Here is a 19,998-nt window from a genome sequence, read left to right on the forward strand (position 1 = left end):
TGTAAATCGTGTTCTCCAGGTGTTTTGCAAACAGTTTAAATCACGAGAAGGGCTTTCATACCATGCCAGTGAGTTACGCACATGATCACTAATGATCTCTACAGCTAGGCACTTATATGTTGTTTACATTTATATTTCAGGGTGAGAGATGGCTGCCCCTAGCGGCTCAGAAAGGAATGACGTGCACACCCATGCATAGTACAGCACTGCACTATTAGCTATGGGCACTATATGACATTTTCTCCTCCTGAGGCATCAGTTATTGGCCACTGCTGGAGAGTCAATCCTGGAGTGGATGGACCAGGGATCTGATCCAGTAGAGTTTAAGGTTGAGAAAGACGATTAGCGATTTTCCTTATCAAGGTAAATTATGGTGGCTTTGCCTCATTGTGCTTGTTTGGAAAGTAATGCATCCACGAGCTGGCTGGGTGTCATAAACCGTGATGGGGTATGATCAGAGCCATAGCAGTAGGGACAGGCTCAGAGCCGGAATCAGGAGTCCGGAGCTGGTTTGGAGTGAGGCCAGAGTTAGAGCATGGCTTGAGCAGGCTAAGGCTTGGGGAGTCTGTGGCCACTGTGAGGCAGGAGAGAGTTCCAAGCCATAGAGTATGTTGAACACACTGAGCTGCTGTTCCTCCTGTGAGGCTCATATACCTGCCCTGAGAGTCACCAGACCAGTTTCTGGCTTGTGGATTGGCTGGGGCCTAGCACAGGAGTGGCTCCTCACTTTTCACTGGGTTCCTCTAGTTAACTGTGTCCATTTTCAGTCTGATCTTACAACTGTGGATAACTTGCTCTCCTTTCCAGTTCTATTGTTTGAAGTCTTTGCCAAGCTCATTTTCACTGACTTAGAGATGTGATTCTCTCCTGAGCCAGAATAAATAACACTTCAGGGAGGTGAACTGCAAAAGCAGCTGGCTAAATAACATGCCTGTGAGAATCCAAAGTGGAAGGGGAGAGGGAGTACGTATCTACTGGTTTTAGAATACAGGGTCTATTTCTGGAGCTGCTCCCTGGCTGAAACCTACAGCGGAAGTGCTGGGCAGAGTCCATGTGGAATAAAATGGAGTCACACACTCAGGAACTGCACAAGTCATTTTTTCCCCTTCATTTTTATTTCTAAATTTTGAATTTCACCCAGTTGTGCGACAGCAATGGGACATGCTGAGAAGTGCCCTGCCAGTGGCCTGTTGCACCATTTGGGTGACTGAAGTCACTTTGGGTTTGGCCTTGTACCTTAATAATAATCCTTAATATTTACTGTAATGTGAACACAACCCAGGGCGTACAATAATCACCCAGAAAAGCACAGCCTGTTGTGTCCTATTATAAATCATCAGCCAGTACCTTACATTTATGCAGCTCTTGGTTTACAGTAAGAAGCATATCCCGTCCCCAAAGAGCTTACATTGGTTATGTACAATGCAAAGGGTTGGAAAACAGCATTTTAATCAAGGTCTTGGTGGTTTATGTGAGTTTGGTAGTTCACTATAAAGAAGCTGCTCCCTTAATGCTACTTGTCTGTTTAAAGGACCCCGCAAATGTATATTTGTATCCATTTATTTCGTGTAGCCTTCCTGGTCCCTCCCCCACAATCACATTAATTATCTTGTCTGCCTCTCCTACTGTCAAACTGTGTTTTGGTTTGTTTCTCCAGCACAGAACACAAGGAATTTTTACTGGTAGCTAGCGAGGAATGTATATGACGTAACTGATGGATTCTTCACTGCAGTGCATTGCCAGTTATTTAGCCAAATCTGAGCTGCTGAAATATTCCTTCCCTGCAAACTGTCTGTCTCTCTCTCTCTTAGAAGCGATTAGTCTGTTTTGGCTTAAGGACACAGAAAATCACAGCGACTGCTGAGAGGCTGTTTCACTCTTGGCTAGTAGGATTTGAACTCAAAGTAAACAGATTGGTTTTGCTGTTTGGCTAGAAGCAGATCACCGTAAGGGAATGGATATCCTCTTGGATGCAGATAGCCATCTGAAAAGAGGAAAAAAAAACAGGCCTCTCCATCTAATCTTTGGCTGGCTATCCTACTTATGCACATGTTCGCTAGTCCTTGGTTTCCCTCTTCTCTAAACGCATCTTCTTCATTATAGCTTGCTTTAATTACAGCCCCAAAAGTACAGAAAGCTAAACATAAAGCACAGACAGTTAACCTGTGCAGTTGCATTTACAACACTTGAAACAACAGCTGGATACCAGTGATGCCCTTTATCCCACAAACACGGCCTTTTCCATGGCATCCTTCACTTTCATGTATTCCACGTGGGAGGGATAGTTGGTACATTCAAACCTGCTGTTATTGCGGATGTACTTAATGAACTCTGGAGCCCCAGGGACAATGACGTTGTCAGCCAGGATAACAGAGCCCTTCCTCAGCAAGCCATGCTCCTAGAAAGAAGAGAGACTTGCGCTTGGTGAATCTGTTCATTTTAGAAGGAGCTAACGACTGCTAAGTGCTAGTGCAATGCATTTTCATATTAGTGACACTTCATGCTAATGTGAATTCCTGTACTAACATGAGTTTGATCAGGAAAAAATAGCCATGACTCTCTCTACAGGTTCTGCAAGCAACCGCTGAAAAGCTGGATCTTTCTGCTAACGTCAGCAGTAAAAGAATTAATAATGCTGATAGGAAAGTGATGGCATTAGGATTCAGATTCAAATGAATGGAAACAGGTCATGCCTAAGTTACTGTTTCTGGCAGTCTCTGCAGGGTTAAGAAGACAACTCTGTAATTCACATTTGGAAGGATTTCTTCGCACATGGAGAGACTTAATCTGAAATCAAAAGGAATGGTCAATATTGAAATTTTGCAGAAGCTGGTGAAGCCACCAGAGCGGGGGCTGCATGGCATTCTGGGCAGCAAAGTCTCAACGGGGCCCTGGCCCACTACTAGAAAAACTCAGCATTTAGGACTGAGATTTCCTGTGCTCAATCTTCCTCAATCCCATCCAACCTTCGGCCGCTTTATTTGGCGACAGGGCGTGCAGCACGGTTAGTGACCAAAGAGGGCCAGGCTGGCAAGGTACCAAGAATTCAAGGGGCATAACTAACTTGCCATATACCCGGGCATCCAACATTTAACAAAAGTAAAACTGCAACCACATCATTTTGCTTCCTTGTATCTTCCTTGACAAAGAGATGTTGCTTATCTGAATACACCAGCAATTTTCAAAATAAAAGCCTGCAGCTTATCAGCTTTGTTCCCACCCTGCAGTTATGGGGAGGGTTGCATCTTTAAGGCTCCATGAATGGCTTTTGCCCCGCACATCAGTATTGTAGAGGCCACTAGCGGTTAGCTCACCGATCTGAAGAGAAGAGGCAGTTTGGGAGGTATGTCGATATCCTCTGGCCTGTACTTTCTAATAATCAGATCAGAAACTCGAGTGAAAAGGGCATTTCTCCAGCTGTAATTTCCAGCACTAGCTGCTGTGTCATTGTGACTCCGCTGATGTTTGCCAGCTGCTCTTTGTATCAAGGACCTTTTCTAGAACTGGGTGAAAGGGAAACTGCCTGGGACTCGAACCACAACCTGGGTCATCTGAAATGCTTGTCAAAAACTATATTCAAAATGCCCGGTTGGAGAAACGTTCAAAGTGTTTCCTTCAGCCGGTCCATCTAAAGTCCCTTGGACGTTACACTGCAAGGGTTCATGAGAATAAGCAAAACACTCTGGTTTGGAATCGCATCAAACTGTTGACTAAGAAGCTGGAGCCAAATGATTCTCAATCCTTTGCTTTAGCTGGTTTTTTGCTTTGTTGTTTTAAGGTTCAGAGCTGGAACTGGTGCTTCAGCCCTCCAAAGAGCTGGGAGCTCGGTAACTGTTACAGAGCACGTTTTAAAATGAACATTCTCGGGAGGCAAAGGAATTTCAGAACGAAAATGTACTGTCTCCCAGCTACTGATGTGTAAATTCAATGGTGGGTTTTAAAAAGAAGTCCCAAAGAAACCCCCTACTTTTTAAAAAGCTGCTTGTAGGGAGGAGAGAGTGGGAGCCTAAGACAGAGGGCTTGTATTCTCCAAACGGGGGTGGTGAACTGGTGCTATGCAAGAGAGGGAGAATGGGGCTAGTGCGAAGCAGTCAGCAGAGAGGCTCCCATGGTCTTAATGCAAGAGAGGCTCTCACAAGACCGAGTGGGTAGATATTTGTGGAGAATGTAACTGAAAAATGGCATTTCTATCCAATTAGTCATTTAGTTCTAGAAATAATCACAGGTCTAATGGTGCTATTGAGCTGTGATATTATGTGCATTTGCGCTGTTTTTATAAACACAGAGGCTGTGATTATCACTGGGTTATTTGCTGACGTTTGGAAATACCCTGGGGTCCTTAACTGCTCTCGTTTGTCATTACCTGGCTGTTTAAAGCCAACCCATAATTTGCTAATACTATTATAGCCTCCTAATTTTGTAATGAATTGTCATTAACTGTTACTTTTGTTGCTGACAGAATCTGTCCCCACGTCTAGCTGTGGGTGGAAGAGGCTGAATGGCATTTCCTGGAATGAGAGTCTAGCATGGTCCTAGGAGTAGTCTTCCCTCTGCTAAGGGCTGCTTTATAGCCAATCAGATGGTAAGGATGCCCCAGATGTTCACAGAAAGAAGGTACAAACGTGCTATCAAGATTGAATTTCATCCAGGAACACAAACCCTGACAACAGAGTTTGCCATCAGGAAATTAGTGTTGTGAAGGCTGGGACTGGAGTCTGAACTTCTCCAAAATCCAGGGCATTTGGATCAGGTGTCCTGGCTTAATCTGATAGGGAAAGACTTAAATCATGACCTTCAGACCCAAACCTGTACTTCCCCAGTGTCTGTGGGTGGTTCTCATTGGGTATTCAGCTTCAGGCCTTTCCAGAGAGGAAGATCCTGCAAGTGGCTGAACAATCCCTGGGAAGTGCTGAGCACCCTCAGTTCTCATTGACAATAATAGGGGAGGCAAGGGCACTTAGCACTGTTGTGAATCCAGCCCCAAAGCTCCATCCCTTTTCACCACATGGCTGGTTGTTAAACGTATCTCTGGTGAGTGCCTTGCTATAGCTATAGAAAACACGCACTTCCCAACTGTTCTGGGAAGATCTTACAGACTCTGGATATTCACTATGGGGGTTTAGGGCTGAAATCATTCCAACTCACAAGCAGCAGGATGGTGTCTGGCAGGTATCTATCTTTCCAATGGTCGAGAAAGACGAAATCCAGTGTGTCCACTTCATGCTTTTTCTTCAGCTGTGGGATAATTGTCTGCGAAGGGCCTTCTAGAATTTTCACCTGAAAAGCAAATTCATCTCATGTTGATCTGTGCACCTTGTTTTAAGCACAATGCCCCTCACCCTTTAAGTTGAAGTCAGACTTCCGTGACCATGTTAATAGCGTTGGTGGATAACTTCAGCTGCTGGCTGGCTTTGGATCACATGGGCTTTTTTGATAAATTGACTCAATTATTTTTTCTCTGTGCAATTATAAGAAGTCTGTGACCTTGGCTCTGCTGGGAAGAGTGACTCTCTGCTGGTGACGAGGGAATCCCCTGCTGAAAACAGTGTGTGGCTTGGCTTCGAATTGCAGTCACATCTCAATCAAACCTTCTTGTCCAAAGCAAATAGAACATACAGAAGAGAGGTTAAAAAGATGGGTTATTTAGTTTGGAACAGAGCCTGCCACTGTGTATTCTTCTTCTGGCTCAGATAGCTGGAAACTTGTGAGAATAGCTCATGCAGCTTGGGGAAACTCAAACTGCAATCTCTGCTCTCACTTGAGCCCCAATCTCTTTCCAAACCCCAATTTGGATCTGAATCACACTACTCTAAGAACATAAGAACAGCCATACTGGATCAGACCAATGGTCCATCTAGCCCAGTGTCCTGTCTTACAACAGTGGGCAATGCCAGGTGCTTCAGAGGGAATGAACAGAAGTGGTAATCATGAAGTGATCCATCCCCTGTTACCCATTCCCAGCTTCTGGCAAACAGAGGCTAGGGACACCATCTATGCCCATGTTGGCTAATAGCCACTGATGGACCTATCCTCTGTAAACTTACTAGTTCTTTTTTGAACCCTGCTATAGTCTTGGCCTTCACAACATCTTCTGGCAAAGAGTTCCACAGGTGGACTGTGTTCTGTGAAGAAACACTTCCTTTTGTTTGTTTTAAACCTGCTCCCTATTAATTTCATTTGGTGACCCCTAGTTCTTGTGTTATGAGAAGGAGTAAATAACACTTGCTTATTCACTTTTTCCACACGAGTCATGATTTTACAGATCGCTATCATATTCCCCCTTAGTTGTCTCTTTTCCAAGCTGAAAAGTCCCAGTCTTATTAATCTCTCCTCATATGGCAGCTGTTCCATACCCCTAATCATTTTTGTTGCCCTTTTCTGAACCTTTTCCAATTCCAGTAGATCTTTTTTAAGATGAGGCGATCAGATCTGCACGCAGTATTGAAGATGTGGGTGTCCCATCGATTTATATAGAGGCAACATGATACTTTGTCATCTTATCTGTCTTTGTCTTCTTTCTAATGATTCCCAACATTGTTAGCTTTGCCCCATCTTTACTAACTACTCGGGTATCTTAAAGTGTGTGTGTGTGTGTGTGTGTGTGTTCACAACCCAGTCCCTAATGAGCATTTCCCAACTTCACACATATACCACACAGATGAACTCAATTGCCATGCTCAGTTCACCGCTCAAATAGCCTGGGATATTGCAATTGCTATGTTAGCCTGAGTATAAGAGGGCGAAATGCCAGTATTTCTTCTGACCTAACATCTGCTTAGTCCCTTCATTTACCAGTCACAGAAAATCAAGATGTACCTTATCTTGCACTCCAGCAAACTCAATCATCTGTCTGGCAATAGCAGCAAAGTCAGGGTTGAACTCAATGGTCAGTAAGCGAGCGCTGGGCTTTAACAGCCGAGCAATCCTCACAGCTGAATAGCCACAGTACGTTCCCAGCTCCAGCAAGACTGATGGCTTTGTCTCCTCCAGTATCTTATCTAGAATCAAACCTGAATGGGAGAGAAATGAGTTAACTGTGGACTAAATCAAACTGCATCAAATAATAAAGTTAATGGATGGAATCTTACAAGTTCATTTACTAAGCTGCTATAAGGAGATTCAAAATGTGATGGTTTATGATAAATTATACAAGGCTTCTTTTGCAGACTGGCTCTTACTTAAAATGAGATTCATTTTGAAATGTCTGGAATCTTGGAATGAAACCACTTACAAATACCTCAAACGAAACTGCTGCTTATTGTATCAATGGGGCCCCTCTGAAACTGAAAACAATCTTGTGAATGTTTTCATAATTTTATTTTATTTTTTGCACTAGGGTGAGTTCAGGAAATAGGCTGTCTTGTATCATACTGTGAAAATTGATCATCTGACCTAGGCTTCAAATTGTAAATTTTCAAAAAAATAAGTACATTGAGGTGTTTAAAAAAATTAATAATAAACTACATTTTTGAGTGAAGATGGGCCTGTATTAAATAAAATTTAGCACAACTTTGAGTGAAAAATGCAACACTTTGCAATCAATAAATAAATAAATAGTTGTTGCAAAATCTGTCCCCATTCATGAAATGCAGAGCTCTTAAACTTTGAGAGAGTTCACATTTTGTAAATAATATTACATGCAGTCACCTTAATGTAAGACTTTTAAGCTAAGAAATACTCATTACAAAAGGAACAGTCTAGCCAGCTGACAAAGGCTCTATCTATTTGTATTATAAAGGCCAGAAACCATTAGCCAATTGTTACAATAAATAAATAAAATTGGAAACTATATCCAGTCCTTGCAAAGAAATGGACTCAGTGACAGAAGTCTCTTCCATCTTCTATCTTCTGTGGTCCTAAGTAGTGCCAATACATTAGATACCTGAATCTGAATGAATATTTGAAGGTATTTAGCCTTTGGCATCATGCTGCATGAGCTACATGAGCTACTTAGTTACCCACTATTAGCATTCACCTTGTCCTGTGCTATTTATTTATGCATCACTTGTGTATGCACTGTACTGGTGTGATGCTGCAATTTGTAATTGAGCACTCTTGTTTAGGCTTCAAATCTTAGGAATTAAAAATAAGTAATGTTGGGATTTTGCCTATCTTGCTGGAGCAGTGCCCCTTGGTGCCCACCGTACTGCCAGGTTTGTCAGCATTTCTCGTAGGAGTCCCTGTTCTCAGAAAGCTTTTATCTTCCCTTATTTATTTTATTGGCGGGGGGGGGGCGGTCCTGCCCTTCTATTATGAGTAGGTCCCTACCAAATTCACGGCCATGAAAAACGCATCACGGACTATGAAATCTGGTCTTTTGTGTGCTTTTACCCGATACTAGACAGATTTCACGGGGGAGAACAGTGTCTCTCAAATAGGGGTCCTGACCCAAAAGGGAGTTGCAGGGGAGTTGCAAGGTTATTTTAGGGGGTAGCAGTATTGCCACTCTTACTTCTGCACTGCTGCCTGCAGAGCTGGGTGGCTGGAGATTGGCGGTTGCTGACTGAGGGCTCAGCTCTGTAGGCAGCAGCGCAGAAGTCAGGGTGGCAATACCATACCAGGCCATCCTGACTTCTGCGCTGCTGCTGGCGGCGGTTCTGCCTTCAGAGCTGGGCTCCCACCCAGCAGCTGCCGCTCTCCAGTTGCCCAGCTCTGAAGGCAGCACCGCCACCAGCAGCAGTGCAGAAAGGGTAGCAGTACAGCAATAACCTACAGTAACCTTTGCGACCCACCCCCCACAACTCCTTTTTGGGCTAGGACCCTACAATTACAACACTGTGAAATTTCAGATTTAAATAGCTGAAATCATGACATGTATGATTTTTAAAATCTTATGACCGTGAAATTGACCAAAATGGACCGTGAATTTGGTAGGGCCCTAGTTATGAGAACTGCCCTGCTGATTCCCATTCTTTACACTTGCCTCATCCAAGGCCCTGTAAGATGACCACCATCTTTGCAGCCAAGGCAGGGACAGGGTTGGAGGGGTCACCACAAGCACTATGAAGTAATACCCCCTGCAGTTCTGAAAACCCACCTAACCGCTAAAGTGAGAATTATTTTCTGTGTGGGTTTCAAACTCCCAGCCGTGGCCCATGTGCACCTCAATTTAAAAATCATACTGCAGTTTAAGTCCACTGCCAATTGCAGTGAGTAGAACAACCCTTATAGACACTGGTCAGAGCTGACTGCAAAGACAAACTGTTTAGAACTGTCTGATCCTAGTGAGCTTCTCATTTCAGGTTACTGTATGTGTAAACTGACTAGGAATGGTCAGTTTGCTTCTGCACTGAGTCCCTTGCTGATGTAAGAGAAACCAGCTAGGTCCGCAGAAATCCACTCAGGCTCACTGTGCAGTCAGCTCCCAATTCAAGAAACTTTCAGACCGTTTCTCTCTATTTTCATGAAGTGCTGCTTTACATATGGCAAGCCTGCAGAGGAAAACATAGTAGAAAGCTAATCAGTTTCCCTCTGCAGCTTTTCCACAGGGAAAGGGCTTTAGCAGCTTTGCAGAGACTGAAAATAGAAAGGTGGGTTGAAAAGTGCCAAAGAAAAAGGGAAGGGTGACAGAGCCGACAGAAATGAGAAAATGGGGAGCCATACTAGGACAGAAAAGTGTATATAGATTAAAAGGAGAGAGGAAAAAAAGACAGAACACAGGAGGAAATGCACAAAAACAGGAAAGAGGGAGGGAGAAAACTGGGAAGAACGGGTTCATACTGGTGAAAAATGCATTCGACTGTAAAATAATGCAAATATTAAACTGACTGACGTAAGTAACGAAATGCTATACTCTACCCTCAGCTCTCGTGCAAAACTTTCACTGATGTTGCTGGAAGGTCTCTTGGTATGGCTCTGCTCTCATTGATCTAGCCCAGAGCTCCTAATTAACAGTATAACTCAGCCTTCTCCTGCCACCCAGCTTTTATTGGCACATTTCTGCAGGGTAAGTGTATAGTGCTGCAACTGTACATTTTCTGTATTCATTCAGGGACTTCAGTGGCAGTGACTGGTGCTCTCCTTTCTGTCCGTATTGTCTAAATGCCCTGCTTTTGCACTTACTGTTGCCCCTAATGGTGAAACTCTTGACCCCATATTATTTGTGTGACAGTCTTCAGTGCTTATTTATAGGATTATTTGTTTTAATAAATGCAATTAGTCATATGTAACATGGCATAGTGTTCCAATTTATTGTAGGTTAGGGATGGCTTGTTATAAATTGGTGTAGTGCTATGTACCTTCTTGGGATATGACCTCAGCATGGTCATTTCTGGTCAATACTTGGATAGAAGGCTTCCAAAGAAACCCAAGGCATTTCAGAGATCAGGGCTCTTGATTCAGTGGGTGGCATTGGTCCTTCTCAGCAAGTACCGAATCCATGTCCTAGCAGTGTACTGTTGAAAGTGTTGTTTCAAATGAGCTCTAAGGCAAAGTCTAGACCATTTGGGGTCACTAAAAGATCCCAAGGCATTATCCCACCAGATGCCCTAGCAAAATCCCCTAGTTTGGGGAGTTGGTAACTGTGATGTATCTGTGTGCTATTCAAAACCACAGAGGAGACTGCACTTTACTGAGCATTGAAGCCACTCCTGTCAGGTGCTTTGGCACCTTTAAGATGAGAGGTGCTAAATAAATCCAAGATAGTGTCATTATATAATTCGATGCATCATGGGCTAAATCTTAAGATCCACATTTGGTTTTCACTCAAGCAAATTTCTACTGAAAGCCAAGGGCATTTTGTCCAAGCCAAAAACCTCAGAACATGATCAAATATTACCAGGGCTAGAGCTTTAATAATGTGTGCAAAGATACTAGACGCTACGGCTTTCACCCTAAACGTACTATTCATGGAATCACAGGAACGGTTTTCATAAACTAGACCTAAAGCATCGGGGTCTCTGACGACTGTGTAAAAGTACAAGTTTACTAGGGTTAACCCTAGGTTACTATGTTTAACCTCCAAATTCCCTGCACTGCCTCCAAAAACTAAAAAGGGCCAAATTTTATCCACTTAGCTGATTTGGCCTTTAAGAGAAATTAAGACGTGCCAGGTGATAGTAATGTCAGATTCTCCTATTTGTATATAGGACAGCTTCTTGTGTATATTACAGCTGTATGAGCTCCCATCCCTCAAAAATACATTACCTATAACTATTGTTTATATGTGCAAAATTCCTCTTATTTTTAATACTCATGGTTCGCACATTTCAATCGAGGACCTCAAAATGCTTCATAAACACCAGTGAATTAAGGCTCATGGACACTTTGTGCTGGAAATAGGATAAGATCCATTGTAACGGAGGTACAGAAAGCAAGGCAGTGACTTTTCCAAGGCTACGTAGCAAGAAACTGGCAGGAATCCAAGTCAGGGGGTTTTGTTTCTCAACTCCCCAGATGCCTGCCCGCCCTCCCTCCCTTATGAAGCAATGTGCACAGCACATCAAAAATCACATGTGGCCCCATGACCCTACAGTGCACCTGCTGGATTCTTCCAAAGAGATTTACACCATCTTGCATGATTGTTTGCATAACCGCTGTTGCGGCGTGCAAGATTGCTGTGTTTTTTCAGTGACAAACAGAATAACGTATCCAGTATCATGCCAGTCTCAAACTCAAAAGTGGCCTTGAGGAGCTTATCTCTGATGTGATTACCTTTTTCAGCCCCCACATTCATGGCCCACTCCTTCTGGGAGCAGTACTTATCTATGGTGTCCACTACACTCTGGGGGTCTCCTCTGACTGCATTCTGCAGCACGAAGTTTAAAATCCTCTCTTCTTTGCTCTGAGCCATGATGAAATTGGTTATTTTCTGCAGGACAATTTCATTCCACAGAATGGCTGCCTGGCCGTTGTTTCTGATGAGCACTGCAAGCAGCAGCACAATGAAGAGCAGGCTGGTAACTATGGACAAAGGGATCGGATAGCTCTCCAGCATCTGGAATAAAAGAGACAAAACAGGTTTTTAGTTAAGGTGGCACAGGAGAGAACCATCTTTCGCATAACTGTTACGACAGAATAACCCATAAGCAACACCCAGCATAGGAATATAGAGAACTTACTATAATTCTACGGGTCTGAGTTCCCTTTAGAGGCAAATTTCATAGGCAGTCAACAAGTGGCTTTATTAATTCCCTACTCCCCTCCCCCACGTAGCCACTCAGTTCTCACTCCATCCCAAAACACCATTGCACAGACTGGCTGTGATCTTTAAAATCCTAAATAATTGTACTAGGTGTGATTTTCATCCTCTCCTGTTTGGGTTAGGTGGGAGTGTGGTTGAGTTGAAATTGGTGAAGAAATATGGAGCTTTTCACCTTTAGTTCAGAGCACTGTGATCTGTAGAGATCAGAGGTTGTTATGCAGAGTCCTATGTGAAATGAACATTAATGAAGGAGTACCGGTCTCCAGGAAACACACCACAAAAACCAGCACGGCTAGCCCCTGCCTTGCTGGTCCGCTCTGCAGAGAAGTGAAGGACTGAATGTGTCACAGAGACTGACCTGCCCCCTCCCACTTCAAGGTCACAATTGAGGCACTTGCCTGGAGTGGTCCAAGGAAACTGGCAGCACAATCTCTGCCTGTGCTGACAAAGCCTTGGATATCTGAGCCATCAATCTGGCACCTTTTGCAAACACAAAATTCACTTCACTTTGGATTTGAAAGCATGGATTCTTTTTTCCCCTCTCCAGTTACAAAATACAAAGTTGAATCCCTGTGCCAGCGCAGAGGAATCCAGGCCCGTGAAATTCAGGAGATGTAACAAAAGGGTGCATTGTATTTCACCGACCAGCTGAGTTTTGCAGCCAGCTGCAATCTCCTCATGATGCTGTGCCTTTTTTTTCCAAGAAACTTGGTTTCTTTGCTGAAGGTGCCTCTGTGTACGTTATCTAGACATGCATCTCTCCAAGTGTAGGGCATTAGGACTTGAAACTCACCAGATGGGATGCACGTCACCCTGTACAGCTCAAGCGATAAATCCCTTCAAAGCCATTTACCTGCACAGACAACTCTCTGCCGAAAAGTGTATTTATTATGGTAGGGAATGACTCCTTGATTTTGAATCGACCATAGCCCCAAAGAGCTGCTATTGACTGTTTCTTTAAATGAAGAATTAATTTAGTCTTTATGGAAGTGCAGAACTAAGAACACTGACTGCACAAGGCTCTGTATAAGCTTCTCCCATGCAACACTGCCAGGGCACCTGTTGATGCAGCCTGTAACACCTCTGTTGCTCTACTCCTGCGCCTCCGCTTGAGCTGGGGCTGACAATTGCAGGGGGGAGTTGGAATGTGCACAAGTCAGGACAAGGCTGAGTGAATGCCGAAATCGTTTTCCCTTGCAATTTTATTGGGGATTTGCACACAGGTCCATGGAATTCAGAGGATCTTTCCCCTGCCCACCACACCCCACAGTTCTGCACAGGAAAGTACAATGTTCTCTAAGCCATTTTTAATACGAACGGTTTACCAGCCTCTGTGGTTTAACCCTTTCTATTCCCTCCCCTCAATCCAATAAACTCCATTCAAGGGGCCTGTTGCAGAGCTACCTGCCCCCGCTCCTGACCAACTCTGGTGCTGCAGGTCACTCTGCCTCAGTCACCCTTCCCTGGGGCCCTTTAAGAGCTCCACCCAGTCTAAAGGGGTGTCAGACAGAATTCCCCTGCAGAGGTTCTACCTCATTAAATCCCAAAATAAACTTGAAATAGTGTCTCCCCTTGGCTCAGGGATAACACAACCCTCCTCCTTGGGGCCTGTGGTCTCTGGGGCCTCTTCTCTCTCTCTGACCACTTTCCTGCAACTGAGCCTTGCTGGCCTTTTGTCAGGCTCTGCTGTTCATTATTCAATTAGCTGCCTGGGCAGGCTTCCTCTCCTTAAATTAGCTCACCCTGGGTGGTCTAAAAGGAGCCAGCAACCCCTTGAGAGGGCTCCGTCCTGCAAAGTGCTGAATTTCCTCAGGTCCCACTGAACTCTCAGAGCACCTCACAGACTAGAACCCCAGGGGGAAGTTGGGAAGAAGAGAAATGGCTACAACCAGAGAGGGTGCTGATTCCTTCCATCAGACCCCTTCATGTCCAATCTTCCCAGCCAGGCCAAACAGCTCTGGCTGCCGCTGTATTAAAGTCCTACATGCTCTGATGTGCCTTTTAAATAGGGCAGCCACAGCCAGGGGCCCAGCAGAGCAGCTGTGCACCTACTCGACACTACAAGTGGATCCTCCAAGGCTTGGTCTAAATTCACAGATGTGAGGGAGTGGGGTTAGCCTGACAACCCTCTGCCCCACACACAGTCCCACTTTTGGTCGTTTTCCCAAAATGAACCTTTTGAGATTACTCCTACATTTTATGGGTCCCTACATTTCCTTTCTTTAGCCTGCTCTTCATAAGTATGGTTCACATGGAAAAAATCCACCTTCAAAACTTTAAATTACCATGCAGGACATATTTTGAGTTCAGAAGACGACTGGGTTGCCATGGAGATGTGCTCAACTCATGGTACAGTTGATGTTTGTTCACTCATCCACTTATCTCAGTTGCGCAGCACATATAATTTGTTTGGAACACTTACCGTCTGTTTCCTTTGGCTTCCAGTAGTTAGCAATGTTAGCGCTCACGTTTGTAACATTCTAATGTGCCCACTGCAAAGAACTGACCCGAGTTGCTGCTTTTTAAGGCCTGAGGGCATCATTTGGCAGGAGAAAATCATGTTTCTTAGCCATTTAACCCAGACAGCAAGAAGCTTCTCTCACGTTTTCCAGAGGCATGCATACCAATCTGAGCCATCCTCCCCCACGCACAAGTAATTCTGTTGATCATTCTGGCCAGTGTCCTACATTCTTCATAGAAAAGAATGCGCGCTTTTGGGCTGGTCTTTCCAAACCTGAATGAAGAAGCCTCGTGTTTTCCACTGGTGGAGCTTGGTTTGGCCTTTGAGGATGTCACTGGTTTACAAAGACCCCTTTTGATTTGACCACCTTACTTATTCTAGTGGCATAATGTGAGTGGTGTGGCTGTCATTGGTGGACTAGTATTATCAAGTGGTTGTAGAGGCACTAAACATTCTTAAATGGGTGTGGGCATATAGCCCCTCCTCAAGAAACTATTTATTGATGCCAGACTGCTCACTAATTACCACTGAATGCCTAACCTTCTCTTTTACTGAAGAAGGTGGTCTAGGTGCATCTGGATACCAGTGACATTCTGGGTAGCATCCAGTCTGCATTGAGGCCTCTTTTGGATCAGAGAATGCATTTGTCACTATCACGATCATTGCCAGAGATGGTCATTTTGTTTGCACTGGACCTTTCAGCACCTTCCAATAAGATTAACCATTGGCTGTTGATTTCGCAACGAATGGATTTTGCCAGTATGGTTAGGACTGTCCTTGGAAGGATCCAGTCACACCTGGAACTTAGTCAGGATGGATAGTAACTGAAGAGTACGAGGTTGCATCTTTCAGAAATGCAAGCGTTCTCCTGGGGTGCTCACCATATGTGTGAGACCTCTTGGTGAGATCATTTCTAAACACAGGCTGAAACAGCATCTGTCTGCTGATGAGACACAGCTGCTGTACACCTATTGCCTCATGCACCCTGTTAACTCAGTCTTTGAATCTCTGCCCTGGAGGAATGCTTGCACAGTATCGCCAGCTGGATTCATCTGATTTATATCATTTACATATTAAGTAAAAAGGAGAGGAGGCTGCTTTTTTCCCTCTCTTCTGCCTTCACAAAGCACTATTTGGAGGTAACGAGCCAAGGTAAGAACCTTCGCATCCCTTTCATACCACATTCAACACAGGCTTTCAGTGGGAAAGGTCATGGTGGTAAGTGGTTTTCAGTGGTGCACTTTTCTTATGCCGTTATCTTTGTTTATTGGCAAGGTTGTCATGAAATTATTATGTGCTGTCCCTTCAAGGAGGTCTTCCACCAGTGCTTCTTCATTGCCTGAAGCTGGGGGAAGCACAATCAATCAATGGGTGAAATCATATTACACTCACTGCCTAGAAAGTGATGAATTCATTTTACAGTATCTCTGCTGGTTTTTATAAATCTAATTATATAGACTTAGTCTCTGTGTATGGAAACACCTCCTCCTTGGGCCCCCTGCAATGGATATTTGCATTCTGACATCAGTTTCTATTTAGGCATTCTGCTGTTGTGGCTCAGCTTGGCAGGTGATCATAGCTTTATACCTGGGGGGCCCTGTGATGTGAAACTATCTAAGAGACACTGAGAACTTTTCTTTTCCAAAGGCAGGTGTTTTGTTTTGATCCCTGATGGCCCCACTATTGCCACACGTGGTGCCTAACATCGATTTTAAACCTCGTATGTTAAAACATATGTAGTTCTGACTTTTTGTCAGGCTAAGGAAAACTCTCTGAACGACAAATAACGCAACCTCAAATCCTCACCAGCCACCCCTTAAGCAGAAGGTTGAACGAACAGACAGGCCTTTCCATTTGCCCTGAAGGATTGCCCTGAAGTTGGGAAGCAAATTCCTGAGTCACAGCTAGGGTAATAACTTATTTCACTGCAGATTTCACTCACAACTCTGGATTTGAAGCTAAATTATAACTCTATTGTCTCTCATTGCCATAATGAACCTAGAGTAGGAAACTGTTCTCTGCTTTTAACAATGGTTTCTTTTTCTTTGGCAGGAAAATCTAATGTAATTCAAAGGGCCTATTATTTTGGGATGGTGTTAAAAGCCTGACCCCTCAACCTCAATCTGCTGAGTAACTATTCGTCTTTACTTGCTTCACATCATTAAGGGTTTTGAAGAATTTGTCTCTTATAGTATTTTAGTTTGATGCCTACACGCGTAAATGCCTTACCTGAGGGTTACAAGTGGTTAAAGACTAGAACTCCTTTCCTCTAGATCCCTAGAGTTAAAATGTGGGGGATTGCTGGCCAGAGCTTATATAGAATATAAACCTCTTAGTATTAGCCACTTGCTGTTTGCTTTGGGATTTATTTGTTTTGTTTTGGAGCATTTCTAAATTTCAATTTGGGTTTTTTTATTGTTGTCCACCACCCAAGGGACCTTGGCAAGCTGGCAATATAAAGTTATTAACAGAGTTCCCTTGCAAGACATTATCCTGAAATCTGCATTCCAGAGCAAGTGGGTTTTAAAAGAAGCAAACCAGCTTTCTGTAAAAACCTTAATTTCTTTTTCTCCTTTGGGAAATCTCAAAACACCCACTCCATTTGGCTGGGATGTGTGAAAGAAAAATATTTTGCAATATCAATTCAGCACTAAAAGCAACTTATTTTCAAGAGTCAGGTGCATAAATGTTGACTGTGCCCCCAAACTGAAATGGTACAGTCCCATACCAAAATAATAGGCAGCTTGTTTTTTTCATTAGCTAACAAATATATGATGTGCAAGCTTAAAAATGTAATTCAACCAACTTAAAACCAGCGCTGCACAAGAGGACAGATTTATTCCTGAGTTCATGATGACATGATTAGAAAATGCAGCTATAATTGCAGCTTTAATATGGATTCATAGAACACACAAAATTTATAGAGAAACTGAAATAAATCACTGATGTGCATCTCACATAACAATAGAATTAGAAGATAGCTACTGTTGTTATTAAATACCTGTATTACAGTAGGGCCCAGTGGCCCCAGTTGACAAACACATGGCCACGGAGCTATTTCCTGCAGCCCGCCATAGGTGCCGACTCCCCCCCTCTGCCCTTCACCCCCCGCCCAAGTGTGCTGCATCCCTGCTCTTCCGCTTACCTCCCAGTGCTTCCCACTTAGGACTTTCCAGGACGGAGGGGGGAGGAGCGGAGATGCAGCGCGCTCAGGGGAGGAGGCAGAGAAGAGGCAGGGTTGGGGCGGGGATTTGGGGAAGGGGTTGGGGAGGGGACTTTGGGGAAGGGGTTGGGGTGGGGGTGGGGAAGGGGTGGGAAAAGGCAGGGCAGGGGCAGGGCCTCATGGAAGGAGTGGAGTGGGGGTTTTGCAGTCTGTTACCAACCAATTTTGAAAGTGGATTACTTGGCCTGACTGCCACACCCTTGTGCCTAGCTGCCACCTCACAACCACCTACACAATAACACAACCAGCAAGTCCAAATGCAGATAGCCCCTCACCCCAGCACTCACCCCTTATTTGCCACCAACACAAATCAAACAATCTCCCAGTACAACACAACCCAGGCACAAATCAACACAGCTTCCCATCACAACACACATTCCTCACCACCCTCACTCATGCTTACCATGGCTAAGTGGCAAATCCTTTGCTAGTAAGCATATATTGGGCTACTGTGACAACACAATAAAGGTCACAGTGATTTTTCTACTAAGATGCTATACAATTTAAGGGTGTAGGAAAAAAAAGGTATATATTATATGAGAAACAGTACATGACCCTGTAATTAAAAGATCACATGATAACACATAGTCTCAAAGGAGCAGGGAAAAAGTTGTGTACGCAACCCTAATTTTGGCACGTGTGCTTAACTGTGCACATGTGCTTAACATTCCCTTAGGGTAGTTTTTTGTATGGAATGTGGTACAATTTGTAAGCAACACTGAGATTGGTTTAGTCTCAGGATATCAAATCTAATATTGATGCTCTGGTTGATGCAAAACGCTGCCAGCTAAGTGGCCAAAAATGAAATGATGTCAAAATTAGCACTGACTTTTTGCATTACAGTTTTTAAAAAGTTAATACATTGACTTTTAATAGCATACTATATTACTCTTCAGTTTTTTCCATTGTTGACTATACTTTTGTATCGTCATATGAAAAGGTTTCAGTGATGCAGCCCTCAGGCCAATGTACTAGTCTTCATATGGCCCTCGTGATTTGAGTTTGAGATCCCTGCATTAGAGCCTCTGAGTCAGAAACATATTTGGAAGATATGGTCCCTGCCTAAAGAACTTAAAATCTAAATAGAGAAGACAAACAATAACAGACAACATATAAAATGTTAGCAAGGGGATTAAACAAACAAGCAAACCCCACAACACTGGAGGGATATCATAGTAAAATGATGAACCAGTTTTGTCACCAAATCCACATTCAGGAAAGCAGATTATTCAAGGATACCAGATATTAAATGTCCCAGCATGTCAGAGCACTAATAATCTTTCTTCATATGTTATGGTGTAGATGCAGAATCTTGTCTGTTTAGATTATACTGTATAAATAACTCATCCTTTTACATGGAGTATATCATATATTTTCATTCATATGACTTGTCTTGTGTATCCCCAAATTTACAATATATTGGCTGTCTCTTCTGCATGTAATCTGAGAGTATACATAAATGACTTTAGTTTCTCATCAGATTTTACCACATAGGTTTCATTTCATTTTTGTGCCCAAACCTTCATAAAGCAAAGGTTTGGCCCTACTGGGTAACGTTTACAGTTTTAGTGTGTGAGAGCAGATGCTTTTCCCCAAACACAGCTCACGGAGTATATAAAGTGCAAACGTGGCCCTTTCTTTTTGAGTTTATCCTATTGTAGTTTGAAAAGCCAAAGGTCAGATTAACCTTTCTCCCCAGGCGTAGCTACTCCTAGAGTTCCTCCCTCATGATTGCTCAGTCCACACCCACTTATCCTTGTTACAGAGGATCAGCAGCATCTGCTAGCCAGGTAGGGTAAATTTACAGGTAAATGCACAGGTAAATGCTTCCAGCCTGTTCAGTTATGATATTCGGAAACGCCACAATAAATAATGAAGGTGTTGAGACAATATGAAGTATTAAAACAAAAGAAGTAATAGTGAAGATCTGACACCGTTTGGCTTTATAATGATCTTGTACAGAAGCATTCTTTAGCACTTCCCAAATCCTGCCAATGGATTTATGCAGTATAAAGAATACTTCACCAAACACTGAAGTGCAGCCATTTCTAGGGTGAAAGGTGGAAATTGAATAGAAGTACCCATTCGCACTCCACACTAGTTTAGGACAGCCAGCGAACACCTTCCCTGATTTGAGAATGATGGTATGTAGACTAGAGGCAATTTGTTGTT

The 19,998-nt window shown here is 43.5% G+C and overlaps 2 protein-coding genes across 6 annotated transcripts in view; one reads left to right on the plus strand and one right to left on the minus strand.

The window, feature by feature from the left end:
* Positions 1–10,112, plus strand: part of ARVCF (ARVCF delta catenin family member) — a 226,662-nt gene extending 216,550 nt beyond the window's left edge. The window contains exon 16 of the mRNA XM_044989922.1: positions 9,805–10,112. Coding sequence (XP_044845857.1) covers positions 9,805–9,873 — 69 coding nt within the window. The 3' untranslated portion in view covers positions 9,874–10,112. The remainder of the gene's footprint in view (positions 1–9,804) is intronic.
* The window catches only part of COMT (catechol-O-methyltransferase), a 34,026-nt gene continuing 15,121 nt past the window's right edge, over positions 1,094–19,998 (minus strand). For all 5 annotated transcript variants that reach the window (XM_044989931.1, XM_044989930.1, XM_044989934.1 and 2 more), the window contains exons 2-5: positions 11,653–11,935; positions 6,817–7,010; positions 5,146–5,277; positions 1,094–2,398 (exon numbers count right to left, since the gene is read on the minus strand). In XM_044989931.1, the coding sequence (XP_044845866.1) occupies positions 2,219–2,398; positions 5,146–5,277; positions 6,817–7,010; positions 11,653–11,935 (789 nt within the window). In that variant the 3' untranslated portion in view covers positions 1,094–2,218. The remainder of the gene's footprint in view (positions 2,399–5,145; positions 5,278–6,816; positions 7,011–11,652; positions 11,936–19,998) is intronic.

Source organism: Mauremys mutica, chromosome 16 (genome assembly GCF_020497125.1).
Source record: "Mauremys mutica isolate MM-2020 ecotype Southern chromosome 16, ASM2049712v1, whole genome shotgun sequence".
In the NCBI taxonomy this organism is placed as follows: Eukaryota; Metazoa; Chordata; order Testudines; family Geoemydidae; genus Mauremys; species Mauremys mutica.